The sequence below is a fragment of the Carassius carassius genome, chromosome 46 (assembly GCF_963082965.1).
Source record: "Carassius carassius chromosome 46, fCarCar2.1, whole genome shotgun sequence".
Classification (NCBI taxonomy): Eukaryota; Metazoa; Chordata; class Actinopteri; order Cypriniformes; family Cyprinidae; genus Carassius; species Carassius carassius.
This window is the reverse complement of record NC_081800.1, coordinates 7,372,142-7,397,576: the sequence shown is the minus strand read 5'-3', so window position 1 is coordinate 7,397,576 and position 25,435 is coordinate 7,372,142. Positions and strand designations below refer to the sequence as shown.

Genomic DNA, 25,435 nt, shown 5'->3' with positions numbered 1-25,435 from the left:
TTAACAGCATCATATATGATGAGTCTCCATCTCTCTATTGCACAAACAGTATGTGTCACCACAGTGGAGTTCGGGATAAAACTCGAATGAAAGATTTTTACTGAGGAAAAAAGTTATTACAAGGCTTCTTTGAATGTCGCTTAGTCTCTTACATCAGTGAAAAGTCAGAATATCTTTCTTACAGTTCATTTTAAGCCACGTATTATGTGTCAAATCCTTATAAAGTTACCAGCCAAATGGAATTACTTCAATTTATTTACACGCCAAAGGCAATTTTATTCACATTTGGCACTTAGCGACTGTTCATTTTGGAGCCTGAACATACACATTACAAACATTTTTCATACAGAAAGTTTCCACACAGCTGTTAGATGCTGGAGTGTGTTGTACCTTTGAGGAATGTCTGCTGACAGACACTTTGAATGCGGTCAAATTACTGTAAATTTGACAGTAACAGAGACACTGCCTGGTGGTGTATTTCTGTCCAGGCAATTTGCAAGTTTGATTGTGGCTTTAGTCATTTCCCAATCCCATTTTCCCAGTAGTTTCCCTATAATCTGTCCTTTACAACAACAACAACAACAACAACAACAAAAATGTGGCAAAGAGCACATGAATAAAAAAAGGTGATCATAAAAGTAATGATGTTGATTAAACACGTTGACACCTGGCATTAAAGGGTTAGTTCACCCAAAAATGAAAATTAGGCTGTGTTTTACTCACCCACGAGGCATGGTACTGTATGTGTATATGACTTTCTTCTTTCAGTCGAATCCAGTTGGGAGTTTTATAAAAAATTGTCCTGGCTATTCCAAGCTCTATCATTGCAGTCAGCGGGTGTTGCAGTTAAACAGTCCACAAGTCGTCAAATAAAGCTTGCACGTTCATAATAAAATGCTGCAGAGGGTTTCACAGGATGAATAAAGGCCCCCTGTAGCGGATCCAAGAGTTTTTGTAAGAAAAATATATATTCAAAATGTAATAATAACTTTAATCTAGCTTGCTCTCACTGTAAAATGGAAGCAGCTTCGGGGGAATTACGTATGAGGTCAGCACTGCGCATGCATCAGTGAGTAACATGAAAAACAGCGTTTGTTTACAGGATCAATGGAAGCAAAGTTTCCTTACTTTAGCAAAGGAAATCAATTCTCCTCTTGGCTTGTATCAAATCCCTCCAACATTCTTCTTTCAAATCCTTGTTTTGTACTTCTAATTAGTTTTGATCTCTCCACTGCGTTTCCATGTGCGTTACTTCTGAGCGGAGCATGTGCAAAGCTGACCTCATACGTAAGTACCCCTAACTGCTTCCATTTATAACAGTGAGCGCAAGTTAGATTCAAGTGATTATTACATTTTAAATATAGATATTTTTCTCACAAAAATGCATCGATTTGCTACAGGAGGCCTTTGTTCATCCCCCCGGAACCGTTTGAGATACTTTTTTTTATGGAAAGGCACTTTTTATTTCACGTCTTTTGGACTGAAGCAATGCAACACCCACTGACTGCAATGATAGAGCTTGAAAGATCAAAGACAATTTTTTATATAACTCTGGATTTGGCTGAAAGAAGAAAGAAATATACACCTAGGATGCCTTGGGGGTAAAACGCAGCCTAATTTTCATTTTTGGGTGAAATAACCCATTAACATCTGTTTCAGGCAAAACGTGTTAGGTGCTAACGGATTATGGTCCTGCCCACATTTTCCTCATTCAATATCCTAACTCAGAAATTTGTCATATTACACAAGTAAAATGGTCCGCAAACGACAACTTTTGACTTTAATAATATGTGTAAATTGGGCCTACATGTGTATGTGTTCCGACTCATCATGAGCTGTATCAAACTTGGCTGTATGGCCATATCCTTGGTATCTTCTTTCTTGGGTGATTAAGAACACAGGAGCCAGAAGAATAAGCTCAGAGAGAGACTGAGAATTAAAATGTAAAGTGGTCAGTACAGACGTAAAGGTCTGCCATAAGAGTGTAGACAGACTCCAGGTATGAAGCCAAATGGAAAGCCTAAGGAGAAATGAGCAGGAGGGAGACGCCAGGTCTTCAGGCGGATAAGATGATCAGACAGAGTACTTAATGTCAGATTATTGGACACATGATACAATTCCAAAAGAAACTAACAAAAAAAAACATCAAACCTTGTCGTCAGCAGTGCACTCTGCCTCAAAAGCCACTCAAAGTTTTAATAAGACCATTAGAAATGATTTTATTGTATGCTCTTTCACATTCATGCACAAATTCCCGGTTCCTCAGGTAATTCTGCAGCTGTCAAAATATGCCATTCAACTTCAGCTCCATGTGACCGACATGCAGTCTGCAACTCCACATGGTCAATGGAGCTCCATGGCAACAGGATCTCATGTAGAGGGTTCTACATTTCAACACGACACAGTGGAAGTGAATGCGAGAGCCACCAATTTTTAAAGAGAGCTGATGGGTTTGCTTGTGCTCTCAGAATCTTATTACAACTCTGCATAAGGTTCTGCAGGTAATCCTGCCGCTGTCAAAACACGTCATACAACCTCGCGCAAAAAGCGTGCACCTGCCGCACATAGATATTGGAGCTCCATGGCAACGACATCTCATGTAGATGTTCCAACATGTGATCTGTTGGAATCTTAATATAACTCCGTACAAGGTTACCGTGACTGACGCATTGATCTAAAATGGAACAATAAGGATGTGTTCAGGAGGGGGAAGAGTGGGAAAGAGAAAAGAGAGGGGAAGAAAGTGAAAGAGAATCGGAAAAGTCTTATTCCCTATCGCCAGATGAGAGATGGGTTGTTGAAATTAATTGCATGCGATCAAATCAGCACAATCAAGGCAGATTAAGGAGGTGAATAATGGATGGAGAGTTAGAAATTGGGGTCTTATTTAAGATAGCTTACGTGTCACTTCCTCTTCCACTTGTGTTGGGGGCCACAGAGCTGGCCCCAATGACATGTGGGTAATACGCTACACACAGTTATACACACTCTCTGTGAAGCCTCTTCAGAACACATCAGAGCTAATGACCGAGTGAGACTGGGGCATGAGCTGAGAGAACAGAGCTAGAAAGGAGGGATGAGTGAAAATGTATGACAATAGCTCTGCTCCAGTCTATTGAGCTGCTGTAGTGTCTACTATCTACATAGTATATCTACACTTGTAAATTAATTGTTTGTAGGGCTGCACAATTTGGCCAAATATTTAGTAATTATATATCAATATGAATATGCTACTACTACTGCTAATAATAATATATTTCATTACCAAATAAAAATATTTTAAACAAAAAAGAGGAACATTACTATCAAAAATTTCTGTTTGTGAGGAGCAGAATTTATGCTGCGTTCCAGGCAGGTTTTTGAGCCCGTAAGTCACAGCTTCAAACAACGACTCACAACTTTGTAGCGTTCCAGGCAAGTCACGCCAAACTTCCTGAGTGCAAGGAATTGAAGCTAGATTATACATTTTATTGCAAAATTATATTTTCCTAAAATCTATTTTTCAACGTGTACCACTTGAATAAACACTGCATCCGTAGGCAATATTATCCACAGGGGCTGCCACTGATGTTTCGCGGGCTATGTGACGTCAGAGCTTGGAACTGGGAGCACATTGATTTAGTACGAGTTCACGGGTGGGAAGTCACGGGTTTGACTGCTGTTCCAGTGCACTTCCACGGGTAGAAGGTTGGAAAAAACACATGTTGCCTGGAACGTGGCATTAGTGTTACTCAAGTCACTGTGAGACATATTTATGTACAAATCACAGACTTTTAAGATTTGATAATAGTGCTGAGCCATAACACAACACCATATTTAACATGTTAATAAACATACTAATGGCTAAAGTCGGATTGCACTGTATTCAGCACAATAAGACAGAACATATGACAAACAGTACATTTTGTATTAGACTATTTCTCAGTACTGAATGTAAAATGTGTATATTTATAGTGATATCTACTTTCAACTTTGTCTGCCATCTTGGATTTTTAACATTTTTCACCTTCTCCCATCTTCTTGTTAATGATTAACTTCATGACCAGCCTTTGCTGTGGCTGTGTGCCTGTGATGCCTTAAAAAATGCAAAATAAATTAGCTTACTAGATTTTGAAAGACACAGATAGAAAGACACAAAGGAAGCATTGGGGACCAGAGTTAGAAAGAAAGATGAGGGAGAGCAGCGGTTAAGATGAGGAAAATAGCAAATGAAGGAAAGAGACATAATTGACCTCATAGTTGTAATTCCTCAGAAGAGAATGAATGGAGGCTGGAAGTGGTGGAAAAATAGAGGGATAGAAGGATGGATGTGGAGAGAAGTGGGGGAAAGAAATGGACTGTTTGGGAGGACAGTAACGCCCGCTTCCTCATGCGGTCTCAGGAATGCAGGACGGGTGGATCTGAGTGTGTGTATGTGTGTGTGTGTGTACTCAATAGACCAGACAGGAATCCCAAACCCCCACAGACTCTGGAGCCAGTTATCAGAGAGGGGCCAGGGTGTCCCAACTTTTATCTCTCTTTCTCTCCTATTTTTCTCCTCCCTTTTTTTCCACTTCTTTCTTTTCACATCCTCCTCCTTCTGCCCTTTTCTCCATAATTGTGCCAGCAGAAGAAAAAAAAACAAGGAGGATGTGGGGTAAAAGAATGAGAGTGAGCTAGAGGAGAGCGGAGGACAAACTTTGAAGTGAGACTGCTTCAAGGTTGTGGTGAATTCTTTTACAAAGCCAAACACAGAATAGAGAAAGACATCAGACTTATCTTTATCCTGTTTCTATAGTGCACTGCCCTCTGGAATACTCAATTCTGATTGGTCAATCATGGCATTCTTCCTTTTTTTTATTTTTATGAAACTATATAACTGACCATTGACTTAGGCAACCGATTTCCTTTATAGCTGTGCTAGTCTGTGCTCTGTTGTCTATTCTGTCTTGTACAATCAAATAATTAATTATAATGTGTTAAATATAAACTGTCCCCATGCCTTTTCCAGGAATTTTTTTTTTGAGCCAGGAATGATCAGTTCCATGTCTTTCGTCTTTGTGTGGTTATAACATGTAAATAACGTCTGTTAATAACAGGGAAGATCCGGCTATTACAGCAGGTCCATTTACTGGCTCAAAAGACATTTTGGATATTTCACTTTTTATTTGAAATGTATCTTGCCTTTTTAGTAGGGGCGAGATTTGATGTCATTAGTGTCATTCACTCATATAAGAAAATCACCTGAAAACACCACATCAAGCTTAAAACAATCATATTCATCTACACTAAAAATCTGCACTAAAGCCCAACTCACATAATTACCAAAACAATGCTTCTCCAAGAATAACTTCAAGTTTTACACCTCATCAACTAGAGGGTCGAATCTTCTATGCTGCAGTATTAAAGAAATATTTTTAACTATGTTGATAACACTAGATCTGCAACTTGTTCAAGCCTGCAATTGAGTATCATACTCAGTTACGTCACTTGACAGATAGGCTGCTTGTGAGAGTGGTCCTCAGCTCCCCTGGCCAGGCTCCAGCACAGTTTCAGTGGAAAGGGGTATGTTTGTGTGTGCGCAGCTCCTGCCGTGAGGTCCTGATTGTTTGGAGTCGAGCTGGTGATGAGCCAGGACCCTCCATACTGATTGCCTCAGGGGAAGGACGGTGACACCTCTCTCACTCTCTCTCACCTCACACAATACCTCTGAGAGAGATTCCTGCTATTTTCTCAGAAAAAGGAGCCTTTAACTTCACACCGCTGTCAGAGTGAGCTGGTCCAAAAAATCCACTAAGAGTAAGAGTATTCACAAAGAAAACCACAATGCCGCTTTAACTGTGTGCCTAAGTTTGAATGTGAATGTGTGTGTGTGTGTTGGTAGGAATGAAACAGAAGTCAGAGAATGCTTGTGACGGTGTAAAGCTCACGCCCAAAGATACTGCATCTCTTCAAGGGCATTCCATCACACACTTACACAGTCGCTGCAGTCCATTATTTGAAGGAAAGCAGAAGTGACACACTGAATTGATGGGGCACAATTGGGGACATGCAAGAGATTTGTATTCTCCATGCATTAATACTAACACCCCCTTCACACACACACTTGCATTTACCTACATATTTACACAAGGACATACTGTAGACTTCACTTGTGTTTATATAAAGCAAATGGTAATGACTACAGATCTGCTAGCATTTTCATTAAACTCAGCAGTAATTGCTTGGCTAGTGTAGGAAGTACATAGTTTGAAATCTGCCATTTTCGTTCATGGGTACTGGAGACCTTTTAGACTAGAATTTAGTTGTAAATGTGAAGTGACTAGTACTGTTTTTTCCACCCACCCCTAACCTATAACATATTAAAATATATATTGCTTAAAAAAAAATCAAGCATATTTATGACAAGCCATTAATGGAGAAAGATCCTTTCTGTTTCCAAATTTAATAATAATAATAAACACTATGTATGAACCATTTAACAGTTAAAGCACACCCATTTATCTAGATTCTCTGGGAAAATTTGTATGACTAAATATAGTTATTCCCCCCACACACATAACTCCACTGCTGCTTAATCACACCTGTTTCTACAGCACATATGATGCGGATAACACGTCTTGCAACACATACCACATTTGTGCACATTAAGTTGTGCTGTTGTAGCTACAGTTCATGTATCAGCCATTGCCCACACTCACACACACACAAATAGGAATTTCCCCTTGCACCTTTAACGCCCTCTCCCCTAAACTCCTCCTTATTTAGGAGCAAGGGAGAGCAGGGTGCAGCCATAAGGAGGAGGCGAGGGGAGGACAAAGGGTGGAGGATCGAGAGGAGTTGGAAAGGGTGTGGGGTTGAAGGATGAGTGTGTATGTGTGTGAGGAAGGGAGATTTTGCCCTCCCACGCCAGTTGTGTCTGTGTGTGTGTGTGTGTGTGTGAGTAGCAGGGCCAATCCGACACACCCAGAGGGCAGCGAACCTCCACATCCTGCCCGGGGCGTCCGTTTGTCCAAACAGCTCACTTCTTCCTCTTCTCTCCTCTCTCTCTCTCTCTGTCCTCAAACCGGTCTGACTGGAGAGTAGAGAGCAGAAGAGGGTGGGGGTTTGTCTATAAAGAACAGAAACCCCCCGTAAAACTAGAAGAAGAAAACGCAGTGGAGTAAAATACAGCAGAAGAAAACAAACAGTAGGGCATTTTCCTGAATGGGGAATTTTGACAGTTTGCTGGTGTTCTAACCCTTTTACAAACTCTCAAACACACACACACACACACCTATTACTCTCTCTGTCCACAGCAGTTTGTCCAGAGCTAGTGCACAGACACAACTAGACCAACAGTAAGGAGATCTGAACCGGTGTACAATCAAAGACTTACTCTAGTCTAAACACTGGCCAAACTGAGATATATCCTGTCAGGCCTATAATCATGTCCCAGAACACTCTCCTCTTTCTCTCCTTGTCTCTCATTGATCAGTTTTTATGGTGGCTATCAACTAAAACCATCACAGACCACTGCAAATCTACTGATTTGGGTGCCCAATCCTTTTCCTAGAGGGCCATTGTCCTTCAGAATTTGGCTCCAGTCTGCCCCAACACACTTGCCTGGAAGTTTCTACTACCTCGATTGGTCCTCCAGGAGCAGGATTGGACACCACTGGGAAATTGCATCTCAGGGACAGAGAGCAGTGGTCTCCAACCCTGTTCCTGGAAACTCCCCAATGGATGTCCCCTTAAAGAGCAGGTCATATGATATTTGATAAGTGTCCTAATATTGTGTTGGAGTCCCCTACAACAGGTTTAAATGCAACTTAGGCCAGGAAACATTGTCATTTTCTCAGAATATACATTTAATATTAGAATAATTTTTCAATGATTTCGAAACGATTTGTTCAAAGCAGTTCTGAGCATAAGGTCTTTAAATCCCTCCCTTCCATAAGCCTACTCTATTTTGATTGGTCAGCTGGCCAAATCTGTTGTGATACGTCTTTTCATATACAATATGTGTCGGAAACAAAATTCCCATTTCTATAATAATTTTTTTGCTCTGGAGGGTTACTTGTAAACAAAGATATAAGTTTAGAAAAATTTGATCAATATTAACTTATCAATACGATCCCAAGTCCGTGGATGATAAAGTTGCAGTCGCTCAACCGGAAACTCCATAGCAAGCTCAACTTGCTAAGGACGTTTCCCAGTGGTAAGTTAAAACTTTGTATGTGGTACTTTACATGATCTAACAGCAGATTTATTGCATTTATTATTATTATTTACTTATTTGAGGTGCACATGTGGGAACTGTGTTAGAATGCCCAGTGGGGCTGAAAACACAACATCTTTTCAAAATGATTTAAACACACTAACTAGCGGAAGTGTTTGTGGGCAGGTCAGAGTGTTCATATTTATAAAACATAAAGAAACTCATCAACTTATTTCTAGAGATCCAAGATCTAAAATGTCAGACACGAAAAACTTCAAAAATGTCTACTACTGGGGAGTTCCAGGAACATGGTTTAGAAAAAACTTGCAAGGATTTTCTAAAGCAATGCTTCATCATCTGACCAAAAGTTATAACTGCTTCTGTAACACAGGGTGTCCAGTTATGCTCCTGGAAGGCCATTTTCCAGCAGAGTTTAGCTCCGTCACACCTGCCTGAAAGTTACTAGTGATCCCCCTGAAGACCTTTATTAGTAGGTTCAGGAGTGTTTAATTAGTGCTGGAGCTAAACTCTGCTGCAAAGTGTCCCTCCAGAATTAGGATCGGACAGCCTTGCTGTAACACAATTGGATGACATCTACTGACCAGTGAAATTTCATTATGTCCAGGGGTTCAACAGTTCTAGTTGTGCTTTCAGAAATACAATTTGCCATATTTCTTCTCCATTTCAAACTGATCCAGCTGTTTCCACAGACTCAAAACTGATCTTTATTTACATTGTTACGTTGATGATACTCTGACACTCAACTATATATTTCAACAAGTCCAGATGAAACTTCTAAATTATCTAAGCTAACACAGTCAAAAACGTGGGTGTTATATTAGACAGCAACTTGTATTTTGAAAATAATATTTTCCATGTTGCAAAAACAGCGTTCTTCCATCTTAGAAATATTGCCAAGTTATGGAACACACCTCCTGTTTCTGATGCAGAAAAGCTAGTTCATGCATTCATGACCTCTAGACTGGACTATTGCAATGCACTGCTAGCTGGTTGTCCTGCATCTTCAATAAACAAGCTACAGGTAGTCCAAAATGCAGCGGCTAGAGTCCTTACCAGGTCAAGAAAATATGATCATATTACCCCAATTTTACATTCTCTGCACTGGCTACCTATTAAGTTCCATATCAGTTACGATTTGTATCGTGAAAAGTGCTGTATAAATAAACTTGAATTTAATTTAATCTTTATGCATTCTTATTGCTCCAATACTTCAAGCTTTCTAAATATGCATCAGTGTCTGTCGCAAGTGCCGACAGGCCCTCTTCATTAAAAAGGTAAGAAACACAAAAATAACTTTTGAATAATAGCAGGACAATCCCTGTAACCCCCACTGCATCCGGAATCAGCTTTGATTCTGAGCGACAGGAAGCAAAGTGCATTCCCCCATCCTATGCATTGTGATTAATTGGATTATCCTCCATTAAACAACCCACCACGATACTAAGTGGCTTGTATCATTTTGCTCCTCTCAAGACATCTATTACTTGGTCTTCCCTCAAACAGGTTAATGAAAGGAAATATTTAACCATGTGATGAAGTGATAAAACAGAAACATGGATTAGTGGTTATAGTACCAACTGTGCAGGAGAAAGGGGATGGGATCAGGAAATGATCACGAGTCAAGACTCAACCTAAGGTCACCTAAAGAGGTGTTTCTCTATATGTCAAATTCCAGTGCACTGTAGGTAATGGCTCCTGCTGGATCCAGTTCTACTTTGTATATCAATCAAATGATCCCCCAAAATAGTACAGAAAAGTAAAGGTAAGTGCCTTTGTCATACGCAAACTTTAGTTTCAAAGTAATTATTTGCTGGCAGGGCATCTTGTCAGTTTTGCCCCATGGGACTGGGGAGAAGCCCAGATGGCAGAGAGGGGCAGTGGGCCATATTGGTTACTGATACAACACAGGTGTTGGAAGGGAATGATCTGCTATAAAAAACTGGAACCATCTACCATCCCTCCATCTCTGATGAGAAGCTTGGGCATTCTGCTCCAAGGGCAGGGGGTGTTTACATTTTGGAAAATAACATTGCTATCATCGTCATCTTCACTGGCCAAAGCCGAGACACCGTGGTGTGTCCTGGCTTGAGGCACCTCTTGGTTTTAGAGGCCAAAGTGTCTATATATAGTTCATGTGTAAAGGATTCTGGGAGGGGTCGGGTACTCACTGAGACCAGAGCACTGAAGCAGAAGGAAACTCCACCATGAGGAAGTCTGGATTTTACTGCCCATGATAAAGTCAAGACTGTTCACTTTCAAAGAGACAGTGAGACACACAGGTGGGAGGTGTGGAGGAGTGACAGACATGTCATTTCCAAGCAAAGAGAGCGAAAGAGAGACAAGGACAGTGGGAAGAGCCTAAAAACAGTTAGTGAACCTGAAACCTGAACAACAAAAATAGGACAGAAATAAAGGTTAGATAAATTATAAATTTACCAAGAGCACAAAAAAGGAAGAGAGTTTTCTGCTATACACTCATAGCACTTTACATGATTATTGTCTGAAATTTTTGAGAAATTACTGATTGTGGTAACTGACAGTATGTCACATAGGCAGTAAACTCACATTAAGTTGAAAAAACCCAGAATATTCCCTTTCAGGATTCAGGCAAATCAGCTGACTTGGCGGCCATCTTGGCAACTCCCTTGGGCAGCTAGTTGTTGCAAGTACTACACAAAAGAGTAAAGACTCCAAAACTGTTTGCCAAGCTTATTTTTTTCAACTGCATTTGTCAAATCAATACCATCAATACAATCTGACCACGAAACAGTTATAAATGTCCCCTTAGTTCAAATCTGGCTAAAAAAAATAGATGGTAAACCTTACTTTTCAAAATATTTTTAAGACTGTTCAAATGAATGCACAAAAAACAAACAAGGATTGGCTCTTGTAACCGAATGGGAAGACTTCATTGTTGAAGAAGCTATATTGAGTGTTGTGCATTTCTTACATTCCTTTTTCTGTACTTAAACTGTAAAGATGCTATACACTGACCAATTAATACCTAATTATGTGGCCTTGTTCACGATATTGTAGTTGAATAGACTTGTTCTAGTAAAGGAGGAACAGAGGGAGACTGAAGAGAGAGGCGAGAGAATGGCATAGAGCGAGGCGGAACACAAGAACTCTGTCTGAGAGTCCGACATGACGCCTTACCCCAGAATAAACAAGCATTCAGCTACATTGAGGGGAAACCCGGAATGCCATGGGGGAGACAGGGAGAGAGAAAGAAACAGAGTAACAAGAGAAAGAAAGAGAGAGAAGAGAACTGTGAAGGTCATCTGGTGGGATGGTGAGTCTCAATCAAAAGAAAATAGGGAGGCACATCAGATGAGGGACCGAGAGGGAAGAAAAAGGAACAGATGAGGGACAGAGTGCAAGAAGAAAAAAAGTAAAAGTTTAACATGTGAAATATGAAATCTATTTTGGTTTTAATGGAGAGGAAGGAAATATGAAAGTAGATTATTAAACTGGGAGAAAGTGACGAGGGAGGGGAAAAATCCAGAGGTGTTCAGGGTGGGAGGGTTGAGATCTATTCACGATGTTTTAAATATTAAAGCTATTTCAGGTTTAATGAGGTGTAAATACTATGGGGAGAGTTGTAAGAGGATGGGGGTTAAAGGGGCCTCACTCTCATTATTTCAAGCGCACACCTTTTGACTATAGAGAACCAGAGAGAGAGAAGTGAGAGCGAGTGTAGAAACAGAGAGATAGAGCTAATGAGCTAGGAAAGACACAGGGCTGAGAGAAAGATGACGACACAATCGAAGGACATTACGTGAATAATAAATGAATGTACGAAAGACTCAACGAATGTTCAAAGGATTGAATAAATAAAACAATGAGTCAATGATGAATGAAGGGGGCATAATGAATGAATGAACAAGTGAGTGAGACAGTAAGTGAGAGTGAATTATAGTCATTAAGTGAACAAATGAATGAAGGAAGGAATAAGTGAGTAAATGAGTGAGTCAGTGAGTGAGTGAGTGAATGAATGAATGTAGGAATGGATGAATAATGGAGTGAATTAATCAGCAAGCCAGAATGTGAGTAAATGAATAAGGAAGGATAAATGAGTGAGTGAATAAATAAATGAGTGAGTGAGTGAGTGAGTGAGTGAGAGAATGAATAACTGAATGAGTGAGTGAGAGAATAAATGAGTCAGTGAGTGAATAAATGAATTAGTGAGTGATTGAATAAATGAAATAGTAAGTGTTTGTAAATGACTGATTGAGCTGTGAAGGCATGAATAAGTAAATAAATGCATGAATAAACGAGTGTTTGTAGAGCAGTGGGTGAGAGGCCAGAGGTTAAACTCTCAGAGGAGAGTAAATAAATGTGATGTGTTGAGGCTGAGCTGAAGTTCATGTGTATGTGTTTTTCCTGTGATGAACAGGATTAGATTAGATGACCTCTTCTGTGAATATGTCAACCGCTCACTGAGACAAGTGCAAAATTACACCATAGACTGTTCTATTAAACACACAACACTTGCTAAATATTTTAACACTGTTACATGTCGGGCGCTTCACTATCTTCTTTGTGCATGTGTGTGTGTGTGTGTGTGTGTCTGTATGTTTGTTTTCTTCACACACACATTCTAAAATCAATACAAGCGCTCACATATACTGTACATATGCATCTGTACTCAAAAAAATACAGATAGCACACACTGACCTTTTGATAAAGGTTTACCATTTAAAAACAGAGTAACACGTCAGCAGCACAACTTAAAAAATAAAAATAAAAAACCTAATAGATGTGTGAACGATCTAAATGTGGGATTTTCTGTCTCATCTTATGCTATGGAAAGGGGAAGGCCAAAATTATCTTCTTATTTCCCTAGTCTCTTTCTGATCAAGTGATAGTCTTGTTCATGAACAGATAATCTAAAATAAAATATCAGTGACCCTTTCCTGGCCAGCCTTAAAAATCCCCCTGATGAAGCTTGAAGTTCGCAGCCACAGCCAACCACAGAAACCCCCCTCTTCATTAGGGAGTAAACCTGATATATGAACAACACTCAAACTAACAAGCCACTTTCACACACAGATACCATGGCATCACATCAGAGATGCACTGGGTAAATTTCCTTTTGAAATGTCACTCTTTGGTGGTAATTTTATGACGTGAAAAGTGAGTGTCAATGCTAATGTTAGCGTCTAGCGTCAGACACAGGCTGTAGAATTAATACTGTTGTTTTAAGGGTCTATGAGACAGTGAGATGTGATTTAGGTCTGTATAACAGACATTGTAGGTTTGTTTTGCAAGTGAAGAGCGTGGCTGCTTGCTCAAAAGAGTGGTCTGGCTTTTGGAAGAGCGTTGAGCTTCTAAATTCACATTTCAGAGAGTACACACACTCCTGGCGATGAGTAATGAATAGTGCGCGACTGATATATTGCTGTGGTTGATACATTGGCCGATATTTGGATTTTTTTATTTTAAATATCGGCATCAACCGACCGATATGATAAAAAAATATTAAAAAGTACAAATAAAATTTTACTTCATACGAATTAGCCACCAATTCGCCAATATGTAAAGTAGTTATGAACTGCCATGAGAGTGTATTACATAGAAAGCAATACATAAGCCAATACAAGCATGTTGTATTCTGAGTGTTGCCACAATATAGCACTATTAGCAGATATGAGTGTAAACTCTTCTTCTATGGTCAGTTTTATCTTTCGACTCGAAAAAGTTTGAAGAGAATTTTGCCGTTGTATTAGCTATACTAACCTGCTAGCTATATAAATAAAACATCCATTTTAATGCCATAGACATTTTAAGGTTATTCTACTGCACCCTTGATCCTGTGCTGGCTAAACATTGACATGTCTGGCTGCATTCCACTTAGTTTTTATGCCCTTCTCTCACTAACTTCCCACCATCTCATTGATTCGGATGTATGTCATTAATTAAAAATTAAAATTAATTTAAAAAAGCCCTTGATCAGTTGGAATCTGCTATGGACTTGATATCATTATTTACATTTTTGCCTTATGAATTTGTTTGGTGAAGCACTCTATATGTATATAGGTATGACTGGGCTGCTTTTTATATTTAAAAAAATAATGCAAATGTCATTTGTGAGTTGTTGGGGTGGGAGTAAATTAAATGTGATCTGCTGTGATGTCACAAACGCATTGCACTGCGGTTTATGGAGTGGACTGAAGTGTACATAGGAAGTAGACTTTTCCGTTTAAACTTCAGGGTCAGACCATATATACATTTGGCAAAGTTTGGATGAATAAATCAAAAGAAGGGCTGCACACTTAATCAAATCATGATATGGAATAGTGTCCAAAAATTTATAAAAATAATAGAATCCAGAAAGATTAAAATGGAAACCACAGAATTTGGGAAAAATATGTGAAATAAAGTGACATGTGGCCAAGTATGGTGAACCATACCCTGAATTTGTGCTCTGCATTTAACCCATCCAAGTGCACACACACAGTATTGAACACACAAAGACAAACACACCCGGAACAGAGGACAGCCATATTGCTGTGGCACCCAGGCAGTTGGGGGTTCTGTGGCTTGCTCAAGGGTCTCACCTCAGTCATGGTATTGAGGGTGGAAGAGAGCACTGGACATTCATTCTCCCAACTAACAATTCCTGCCGGACCTGAGACATGAACCCACAGCCATGGGTTACAAGTCTGACTCTTTAACCATTAGGCCACAACTGCCCCATATGGATGTTAATATTATCTAAAAAGAATCACCTAGCATATCCTTGTCTGACATGTAGAAAGGTAGATCTCATGTAAACTTTTTTGTTTAAACCATATTGATTGTAATATTGTGATGTTTCCTGAAAGTTTGTGAATCTGCATTCCAGGACACATGCCCATTATAACACCTGTGTATTCTGCATCCAGATTCAACACCTGCAAACATCTGCTAAACATCCAATGTGACCTCACAATGTGATCCCCTCTCTAGAACTGTGATGGCTTGATGCCTCATGTTTGCCAGTGATCAGTAAGAAGCTCTGGAAGGGAATTTCCATTCAGCAGATGCCTGAACAAAGGTGATGTGAAACTTAAGGACACGTGCAGAGAATAACTATGCAAACAGTCCCTATAGCATGATCTGACTCTTATCTTACAACATTCATGCTGAACACAGTATCAGTATGGTGATTAGGATAATATTTTAGAAGCTTTAAACAATAGTCTGACTGTCTTTTTGGTTTTGGCTGCCTAATCATGTTAAAAACCATACCCCACCCCCCCACCTCCCCTTCTCTCTTTCACACACAAACATACACACACACACACACACACACACACACACACACACACACACTTTACAAAGCGCAGGTTAAGAAATATCCTGCTGCTAGCCAGAAATTCATACCAAGAAGCATGGTAATTGAGATATGCAGTTCTATAAACATGCCAACCACCAATTACAAGCTTCTTAAAACCATTAGTCTGTGCACAATGCAACTTGGACATCAGCATCCTGAGATCCCATTTAGTGCTGTCAGCAAGCGGCACCCTTAACCATGCAAACCATTAGCCCTGCAACTAGACACTTCCTGTACCCTTTAACCAAATCTGAGAAAAATCTACCTTGTGACTGGACCTCAACATGGACATGGATTGCATGGTAGCAGAAATCACTTATGAGAGCATTTAGAGAGTTCTACTAATTACATGTTACATATAACAGGTGGGTGATAAAATACATCTGGTTAGGTTTAAATAAACAAAGCATCCTGGCCAAAGTAGCCACTCTCATAGGTTTTGGACAAACCTGTCAGTCTGAACACCTCAAGAATCCACCAATTCACTAGGAAAACTGCAGCCGAGTCCAAAACCCTGAGCAGGGCATGAGGGCTTTCATAACATCCTGTTTGTCTCACCCTGATCCGACTCATCCAAGCCTGAGCCTGTTTTGTGTGCCAAGCAATATTCTCATCTTCACTGAGCATTGAGATACGGCCCATGTTATCAAATGACATCCAAAACAATTTACCATTTAGCAAGTCCTCAGTTCCTAAGCGGACTGAGTTTTACAAACGGTTAATATGATTTTAGATTTGAAAATGTTTCGATTCCATTTAGAACGTAATTAAATTGACCTCAAAAGCTTGACTAGCACATTAGCTCGGCTTATAAGGGCCAATGCATGAGGAATATAAATGTGCACTATTTGTGTTGCAGGAACAGACATGACTTTTGTAAGCATGTGTGTACACAGTACAATGAGCTGGTGTGTACTTAGATGTGTGGAGTCTTGCACTTGATATTTGATCTGTGGGGTTGGGTCAGCGAGTGCAGTTATTTCTGTTGGAGCCGCAGGTAGCAGGGCTGGCAAATAGAGAGGATGAGAGAGTGTCTCGAGAGTTAAGAAGGTAAACTCGCGCTAAGCTGATGCAGATCTCAGCGTATTCCCCTCCCTCTCTCCTTCACTTTATCCCTTCTTTTCCACACTTCAGAAGACCTTGGGGCACCCCCCGTCCCAACACACTTGCACACACACATACAATTTAATCCTCATACCGCCACTAAGGTCAATTCAATTATCCTGTTTTCTGAAAGTGTGTGTGTGCCCATTTCACAGTCGGCCTGCACAAATACACCAGAGATTAGAGCTGCCACACTTTTAATGATCTACATACCTATAAGCAACAGTATCCGAGACAGGTAGGGCCTCATCCCCGCTTGCTGGCGTGATCTGTTCCTCAGCACGGATTTTGTTTTTAGGTTGATGAGGCTGCCTCACGTCCCATGTGTCTTTCCGATATTAATGAGGAAATGAGTTTTTTCAACCCCAAATTCCCCACCTCAATCTGTAGTTTGTCATGCTGTTATACTATTAGTGTTACAACAATAATTTTCATCTTCATCAGAGTTCTATTTCTATCTGGGTTTGAATTATACAATCAAACACGGTGGCAAAGTATTCCAGGAGAGTTCACTCTCACGGGATCCACGAGGCAGTGCTTGCCAAGTAGGTGTTTAAGGTGTGTCCGAAATTTTATACCATCTAGGTACTGTACTGCAAAGAGAAACTTTGTAACTGTTAAAAAGTATAGTCCACATACTGTAGTATGAATGTATGTACTACATCCACCACCTACGCCGTCAGCTCTTCACTGCCATTCACAACTCCTCTCTGGTAGCCTCATGGGACAGTAAAGTGTCCATTGAATGTGTACTTTAGTATCTCGCCGAAAGAAGTAGGTCATCTGGGTACTTTTTGCCTACTGTTTCATGATTACCAGGATTCGGAACTTATTTCATGTACTTTTCACCTACTGTATCATGTATGGGCCACTCCAGTCCTTGGGGACTCTGGTTATGGAGGGCCACTGTCCTGCAGAGTTTAAATCCATCCCAAATCAAACATAGCTGAAATATCTAACCAAAGTATTCAGGGTTACTAATAAATTAAGTGTGCTTGATTAGAGAAAGAGCTAAACTCTGCAGGACAGTGGCTTTTCATAACTGGAGTTGCCCATTTTTTGCACTATATAGTAGGGAAGTATGCATATTCATTCTGTTCTGCAAGACCAAACATCCTCTGATGAAAGGTCAACAGTCGGCCCAATGAAGTTGCAAAATGTTTCCCAGTTACATAATGTGATATGTTGACACCATAAAATATAGTAATCCTACCTGAAATGTCCTGGTTGCCATAGCTCCAGCCAGGATTGGAGACCATGGATGGCAGTGGCGATGCCGTCCGACTGTCCCCTTCATTCTGTTGGGTTATGTGCCTGACTGTGTCCTTGTTCTTGCGGTTTTTCCTGCGGCCTGAGCCTGGGGGTTGCCAGCCCCCCTCTCCTCGTCCACTATGCTCTCCAGGCATGCCTTGTACCCCTCGGCCAGCCCCATCTTGCAGATTGGAGGGGGAGACCTGCTCCTCTTTGACCTGGACAGAACGGTAATCAGTAGGCCACAAGGGCTGCAAACAAGCATCCTCCTGGCTCTCATGGCTTTTGGGTTCCTGGTCCTCTTTGCCATAGTTGCTACCGCCTTCGTGGCAGCTAGCTATGGCTGAGTCTCCAGATGAATTTGCCGGGCTGGTGCGTCTGGCCAACCATGGCGAGGAACTGCGGGCTGAAATCATGGACGCCAGTGCCTCCGAGGCTCCACCCACACCAGGCCCAGTCCCACCTCCCATAGAGCTCACCACATTGCCCATCTCAATATCCGCAAGTTCGTCTGCAAGCTCGGAGCGAATGCTGATGTCTAATGCTGCCTTGATGAAGCCGTGACACGCCTGCACTATGTCGGTCATCTGCAGGTAGCTGGCAGCCGACATCACTTCAATCACATTCTTGCTAGTGAGTGCCAAGTGGGCGGAGTACATGAAGTCAAGAATGGTCTTGAAACCTTGAGCTGTGACGATGTCCAGGTGCGTGATGGTGGCCTGCTGCTCTGAGACCTTCTTCACCTGGCAGTAAAGTGTTTTGAAGTAGCGGCTGCTGCCCAGCAACACGTTCTTGTGCGCCTTGAAGATCTTGCCCTCCACGATCACACATACGTCGCACAGGATGCCGTGCTGCCGCTGCTCGTTCAGCTCCCGCAGGAGCTGCCGGTAGTGCGACCTGATCTCCATGTCTTCCTTCCGGTTATTCATTGGACTAACGGGTGGCTGCTTCTTCTGAACAGAGTCTAAAGAAGGACAACACACAATACACAAACCATGGTTAGTAAAGTTGCTGTAGATGCAAGAAACAGACCACAAGTTCCTGAATAAAGAGAGAATAGGTATGTCTGGAACAAAATACCAGCTTACACTAATAGTAGGCTACTGTGAAACAGCGGACATTTTTAAACAATTAATAATGCCATTTTAAAAAGTAGCCACATTGTTGTCACATATTATGACCACATGCATGCCATCCAGTTATTATTATCAATAAAAACTATTATTTTGCATTTTGCAATTTAAGACTTAAGGAAATGTACTTCAAAAGTTAAGCTTAACGGGACATCATTTTTGTCATAAAGAGAAAATCATTTTGACTTGTAAAAGCAAAAATGCATACAGTAACTTGCAATGGATGTGCCAGTCTCTGGAGGGTTTTAGGGACAAAATACGAAGGTCATATTTTTGTTAAGACATTTATATTCAATTAAAACAACTGTATTGTTTGATATGTAAAGTTGTTTAAATTGGGTTGCGTATAAAATTATTTTCTGCTGTAATCAATAAAGTCTGTTTTGATTGAGCTTGTGTTGACAGATCCAACAAACAACAGCTACCAACTGCCAGGTAATTTGTCACATTAGAAATGTAACATCATATTGACTGCATTACATTGTGGGATACAGTACATAGTGTGCACAGTGTTTTATGTTGTTTGTTGCCCATTTGGGCAATCCTGGTATTCTATAAATACTGTGCACAGTATACATACTACATACTGCAGATATAGAAAAGTAATGTTATTAAGCCAATCCAAACACAGCCAATGACTGAACAGGAGGGTCAGATTAATAGAGTACATGTTAAATGTGCTTAACTGTCATAAAAATAACGTCATGATGCAATTCCGGCATTTTTTGTTCATTTATTTTATTTTGGGGTGAAGTGCAATCCGGATAATTTTTGACAGTTTTTGTGAGATTTACCCCATGCTTCCCCCACCATCCTAGCTGAGTGTGTCATGTGTTTATATTTTCTCTCTCTCTTTCTCCTCTGTACACATTCAAGAACAATCCCTTATGAAAAAAAAATAAATTGCAGTATATTGGAAAATATCATGTAATATATTAGGCATATATTCTTATATATGGGATTTAATATTTTTTTTTTTTCAATATATTGCAATATATTGAAAGCGGCAATCATTTGTATATTTTGCAATGTATTATATAATATATGTATCATCAATATATTATTAAATGTATTCAAATATATATTATATTAGAAAATAAAAAGGGAAAATAATATATTACAATATATCACAATATATTTTAAGAAATATATTGGTAAATATATTTTCCTTTCGTAAGGGATGCATTGCCTCATCTAGCTCTCCTCCCCCCTCTCTATCTTAATGATTATAGCAGAGATGCTCAGGTGTTCACTGTTCAACCCTTTAATCATGATGTTTTTCTCTGTTCGCTTTATTAGCTGCCAAATAAAATCACCCAGTGAGTGTGTAAAGCACTTTAACACAATCATCGCCTCTCCTCTTCTCACTTTTCTCTTTTTTGTTACTAAATTGTTTCATTTAATTACCATTTTGTGAGTTAGTTGAATAATAAAGTGGAAAATGGAGCTGCCAAACAGATAATTCATTTTTAGTGGGGAAAGGTGATGGCTGTAGCCCAGCAGACAACCAGCCACAAGCCATCAGAGCTGGCCAATGCGTGTCACCTACTTCAGAATGGCATTTTAGTGACATTTAGTGATTAAATGACTTTTTACGGAGATAGAAGACCTTAGTAATAACAATTCAAAGCTATGGTCAATTTCTTCTTTCAGGTTTTGTGCTCTTAGGTGTCTTTTATGAAGACAGGTTTTCAGTGATGAGTGAGAATTTCTAGATTTTGATGCTGCGCTCCATGAAAAAGCAATTCTTCACTTGATTTAATATCAATCTTAAGATTCTTTGAAACGCAAAAGAGGTTACCAGCAATGTCAATAGTCACACTACCTAACCATTTTAAAGTTGTTTACATGCAATCTCTGCCTGTAGAATTGTGCAGAATTGTGTTTTTTGTTTATTAACTATATGGTATAATGTGATAATGCTGTCAGCTATAATAAAAGTGAAGTAGTCTCAGCTCAATGTTTAACTATTTTTAACAATTTAACCAAATCTATTTCACACAATTCGACAGACTTCCCCCCTAAAGGGTTGCAAAAAAATAGTCTTCAGATTCCTGGGCCTCCAAGGGTCTAAAAGCGTTAAATGGGGGGGGGGGGGGGGGGGTTTAAACTATTATTCTTTTTTACAATTACTGTGCATAATGCAATGCGTCCAAAACACCGTTACCAATTTAATAATGTCATGTTCAAACCAGTAATTTTGAGCAACTTCTGAGTTGGTGTAACAAAAACACTATTGCTTTTATACAACATATCGGGCAACTTTTCCTTTAGACACAATATTGCCAGTTACTTTGTCTTTGTTTTTGTTTTTTCTCCGCAATCACCTAAGTGAATGATTCACTGACTCATACATGAAGACTTGTTATACCTTTTGGCATATTGATGTAATCTGCAAACACTAGTTTAGCGTAATTTAGGAAATTACATCACTTGCTTACCGATGGTTCCTCTGCAGTGAATAGGTGCTGTAAAAATGAGAGTTTAAATAGCTGATAAAATCATCACAATAATCCTGATAATTTACTCATGTCATCTAAGATGTTCATATCTTTCTTTCTTCAGTCAAAAATAAATTCATGTTGTTGAGTAAAACATTCCAGGATTTTTTTCCATATAGTGGACTTCAATGGAACCCAACAGGCTGAAGGTCAAGTTTCAGTTTCAGTGCAGTTTCAAGGGGCTCTACACAATCCCATCTGAGGAAAAAGGTTCTTATCTAGCTAAACGATAGGTTATTTTCTTTAAAAAAACACACAAATGATTGTCTTGTCTTAAAATGGATTTGTTTCTTACAAACACATATTTTTTTCACTTCACAAAATGTAATTATTGGACTGGAGTGGTGTGGATTACTTGTGAATTAGTGTGATGTTGTTATCAGCTGTTTGGACTCTCCTTCTCCAAATATCTCCAAATCTATTCTAAAGAAGAAACAAACACATCTACATCTTGGATTGCCTGAGGGTGAGAATTCTCAGCAAAGGTTAACTTTTGGGTGAACTTTTCCTTTAATGGTCATAAAAATATGCTTTAAAACTTCTTTGTGAAAATGTGATTTCTTCTTTTGCTTTTTCTTTGGATTTTAGAATTTAACATTATCCAGTCTTTGTAAGGTTCACCCATAAACTGATTAATGAGTAGATGTCTGAACTAGCATTTCTTACTAACCACTGACACTCACTGAGATGCAACTTCCTACATGAAGATGCACCTACATTGTCACACATACACACCGATATCCCCAATAGGCTACTCTTCCCCACTAGCATCCTCTATGAGCAGCACAGAAGCCATCCTGGATGGGGCCAAATCACAGGGACGTGGAGTGTTACCAAATGGGGCCATGATTTGTTTTGTGAGCGTTCAGGCTGTCAACTCGCATCTGCCTGACTGCATCATGACAGCTTCCGTTCACTATAGTGACAGCAGCGTTTGCTGCGGGGCCGGCACACTTCAGGTCATGTTTAGGAAAGTTCCTCTCAACCTGATGGCTTGTAAGATCAAATCAATCTTCTGCCTCTCCCATGTCCACTTGTACAAATACACCTTTCTTGGAAGACTGAAAGAAGAAGAGAATGGCAGTGACAAGTGACTTTTTCCTTTTTAATAGTTTTAAGTTAGCCTCCAACTGCTTTGCTTGAGGCTTTTTTTATTTGATTGCCTATAATGCAGTCGTTCAACTCATTCCAGAGAACAACAACTGAATAATGTTGTTAATTTTAAAGGGACAGGTCACCTAAAAACGTGATTCCACCTTTGTGTTCCACTTAAGAAAGAACATTCAAACTTTTTTGTAAACAACATACCCTCTCAGAAAGAAAAGGTCCAAAAGCTGTCACTGGGGTGGAACCTTTTCAAATTGTATACCTTTGTATATCTTAAAGGTACATATTAGCACTTAAATGGTACCATCCTAACACTTGAACTGTGCAATTTGGCACCTTTTGAAAGGGTACCACCCTAGTGGCTTTTGGCTTTTTTTTCTGAGAGTGTAAAGGTGACAGAATTGTTGTATGAACTATCCCTTTAACATCAGAGAGTCTTTTCATCTATTCCCTTTTAACCCCCAATACCAATTTATTTTTCTCTGACAATGAGAAGTAACAGCTCAGTAAATAATGGCACTTTGCACCCCAGACTCCCCAAATTAGTCAGTTCTTTTCATGTGACAACTCCGACCTACTTCAACTGTACAACCAGCAATGAATATTAATATCTCTTCGTTGGCCGACTGAGTTACATGACAATCTGGGCAATCAAGTGCAACACAACAATAAACATAAACAACACAATTGACAGACGTGTAACATGGCTAAACACTGAATGAGACAGAGTGCAGTCGGACTAATCAGATTTTCTGCTTCACTGGAACAAGAAGCATCTGAAGCTTCTTAGACAAAATAAAAGAGTGTTAAAAGAGAAATGCATAATAGACAGCAAGTTCACATAACCTTGGTGAACAATACGGAGCGCAAGTGCAAGACCATTTTTTACATTTTATATTGTGGGAAAGGCTATATGCAAGAGCAATACTTTAAAATGTTAAATAGCCATCGAAGCCCATTGCAATAACCAACAAATTAAAGAGTTAAAATTAATACATGCTTTTATTTTACAAGTGAAACAAGACATTTAATGTCAAAATAGTCTAGGGCGTGTCTTGATTTGACTGGATAGCAAAAAGTCTTGATGTGACTGGTGAAATAATGTGCACAGATTTGTCATTCACAACATGACCAAAAACTCAATAGGGTCAATTTTGATGTTGACTTAAAAAAAAGAAAGGATTTTCACTCTCCAAAAGTAGGCTGATGGCTTTAAATGAAGCTCTCTGACTGCATTCAATTACAGTGAAATGGTCCGAAATTGTCCCTGTGAAACTACATAATCTAACAGTGTTGTTTAGATGATTATACATGATTGGAAGCAATTGCTTTAATAAGGGTTGATAACCACTATCCATCAATGTTTCAGCACCAGGAGCACAACATCATGATATTATCTACCCTGTCTTAAATCGCAGCTACTGAGTTCACAGTTAGCCTAACTGCAGCCCAGCTTTCGTCCGTGCCAAAATAGAAGGTGTAAGAAGTTGTAGTAGTAAGGTTAAGGTTAGGGTTAGGCCTGTAATGGGATTGGAGGGAAGAAATGTGCAAAGAATGGAGGCCAGAGCAGCCTAAGACTCCAAGGATAGAGTGTTAAAGAGTGCCAACACCGCTTACAGTTCCTGTCTCCCGCAAACACTCAGATCTGGAGTGACTGGGTTCCTCCGGCCAAGTAAACACACACATACACACACACACACACACACACATACTTCTATGTATGCTCTTCCTTATTTTTGGAAGAAAAAGGTGGTTCTGATATTCTTGGAGGGGACGGGGGAAAGATGGCCATCTTTCTTTCTTTTTCTTTTCATTTCTGTTCATGATGGTGGGAAGGCCAGTCGTGACATACGAGGAGGTGGCAGAAATAGGAAGAAGGAGACAGCGAGCGCTCAGAGGGTGTAAGTCATGTATGCGTCAGTGTGTTTCTCCGGCAGCCAGTCATTTTAAACCACTCAACTGGACATCAGGGTCATTATCCGAGGGGTTAATCCCCAATTTCACAGAGCTGGCAACAGGCAAAGTGGAACAAAAAGGGTGCAGGCCTTTAAACAAATAGCAGAAACAGTATCCAACATACAAAAAAACCCTTCTTTTTTTCAGAGTTCATGAAAGTTTTATGATGGCTTCACGAAGCTCAGCTGCTGCATTTTAAGTCATAAAACAGCTAAATTTAATCAGGCAAAGACAAGCATACCCTTAAATTGGCTTTACAGCTGGTGGTAAAACCATTAATTGACTGAACAAACTGCTGTTTAAATGTGGTCTGACCGAGACAAAAAAAATAAGTAAATGACTCATTAAACAAGAAGTATTGGTTTAAAAGATTAGCCAAATAAAACAAAATAAAGAGAAAATGGGGATTAAGCACAGTTAAATACGGTTACGGGTGCTACAATGGACTATCTTTTAAATCATAATAAAAATGCAGTGTTATGACAAATATAGAGATAAATGAGCTGAGGATAAAAGGTGGATGCATTTAGTCTCACTATTTATAACTATTAGGGTAGCAGTATAAATAGACAAGCAATTTATGAGAAAAAAAGGTGTTTTGGCTTTGATACACTGCATTGACAAGACAGTTACAGCTATTTATAATATTAATTATTAAGATATCAGCACAACATGAATTGCTGATATACAGTGGGTACGGAAAGTATTCAAACCGCCTTAAATTTTTCACTCTTTGTTATATTGCAGCCATTTGCTAAAATCATTTAAGTTCTTTTTTTTCCTCATAAATGTACACACAGCACCCCATATTGACAGGAAAAACACAGAATTGTTGACATTTTTGCAGATTTATTAAAAAAAG

The 25,435-nt window shown here is 39.7% G+C and overlaps 1 protein-coding gene across 3 annotated transcripts in view; it reads right to left on the bottom strand.

Annotated features, from left to right (window-relative positions):
* The window catches only part of LOC132129772 (zinc finger and BTB domain-containing protein 46-like), a 69,961-nt gene that overhangs the window by 27,708 nt on the left and 16,818 nt on the right, over nucleotides 1-25,435 (bottom strand). For all 3 annotated transcript variants that reach the window (XM_059541524.1, XM_059541526.1, XM_059541525.1), the window contains exon 2: nucleotides 17,839-18,840. In XM_059541524.1, the coding sequence (XP_059397507.1) occupies nucleotides 17,839-18,805 (967 nt within the window). In that variant the 5' untranslated portion in view covers nucleotides 18,806-18,840. The remainder of the gene's footprint in view (nucleotides 1-17,838; nucleotides 18,841-25,435) is intronic.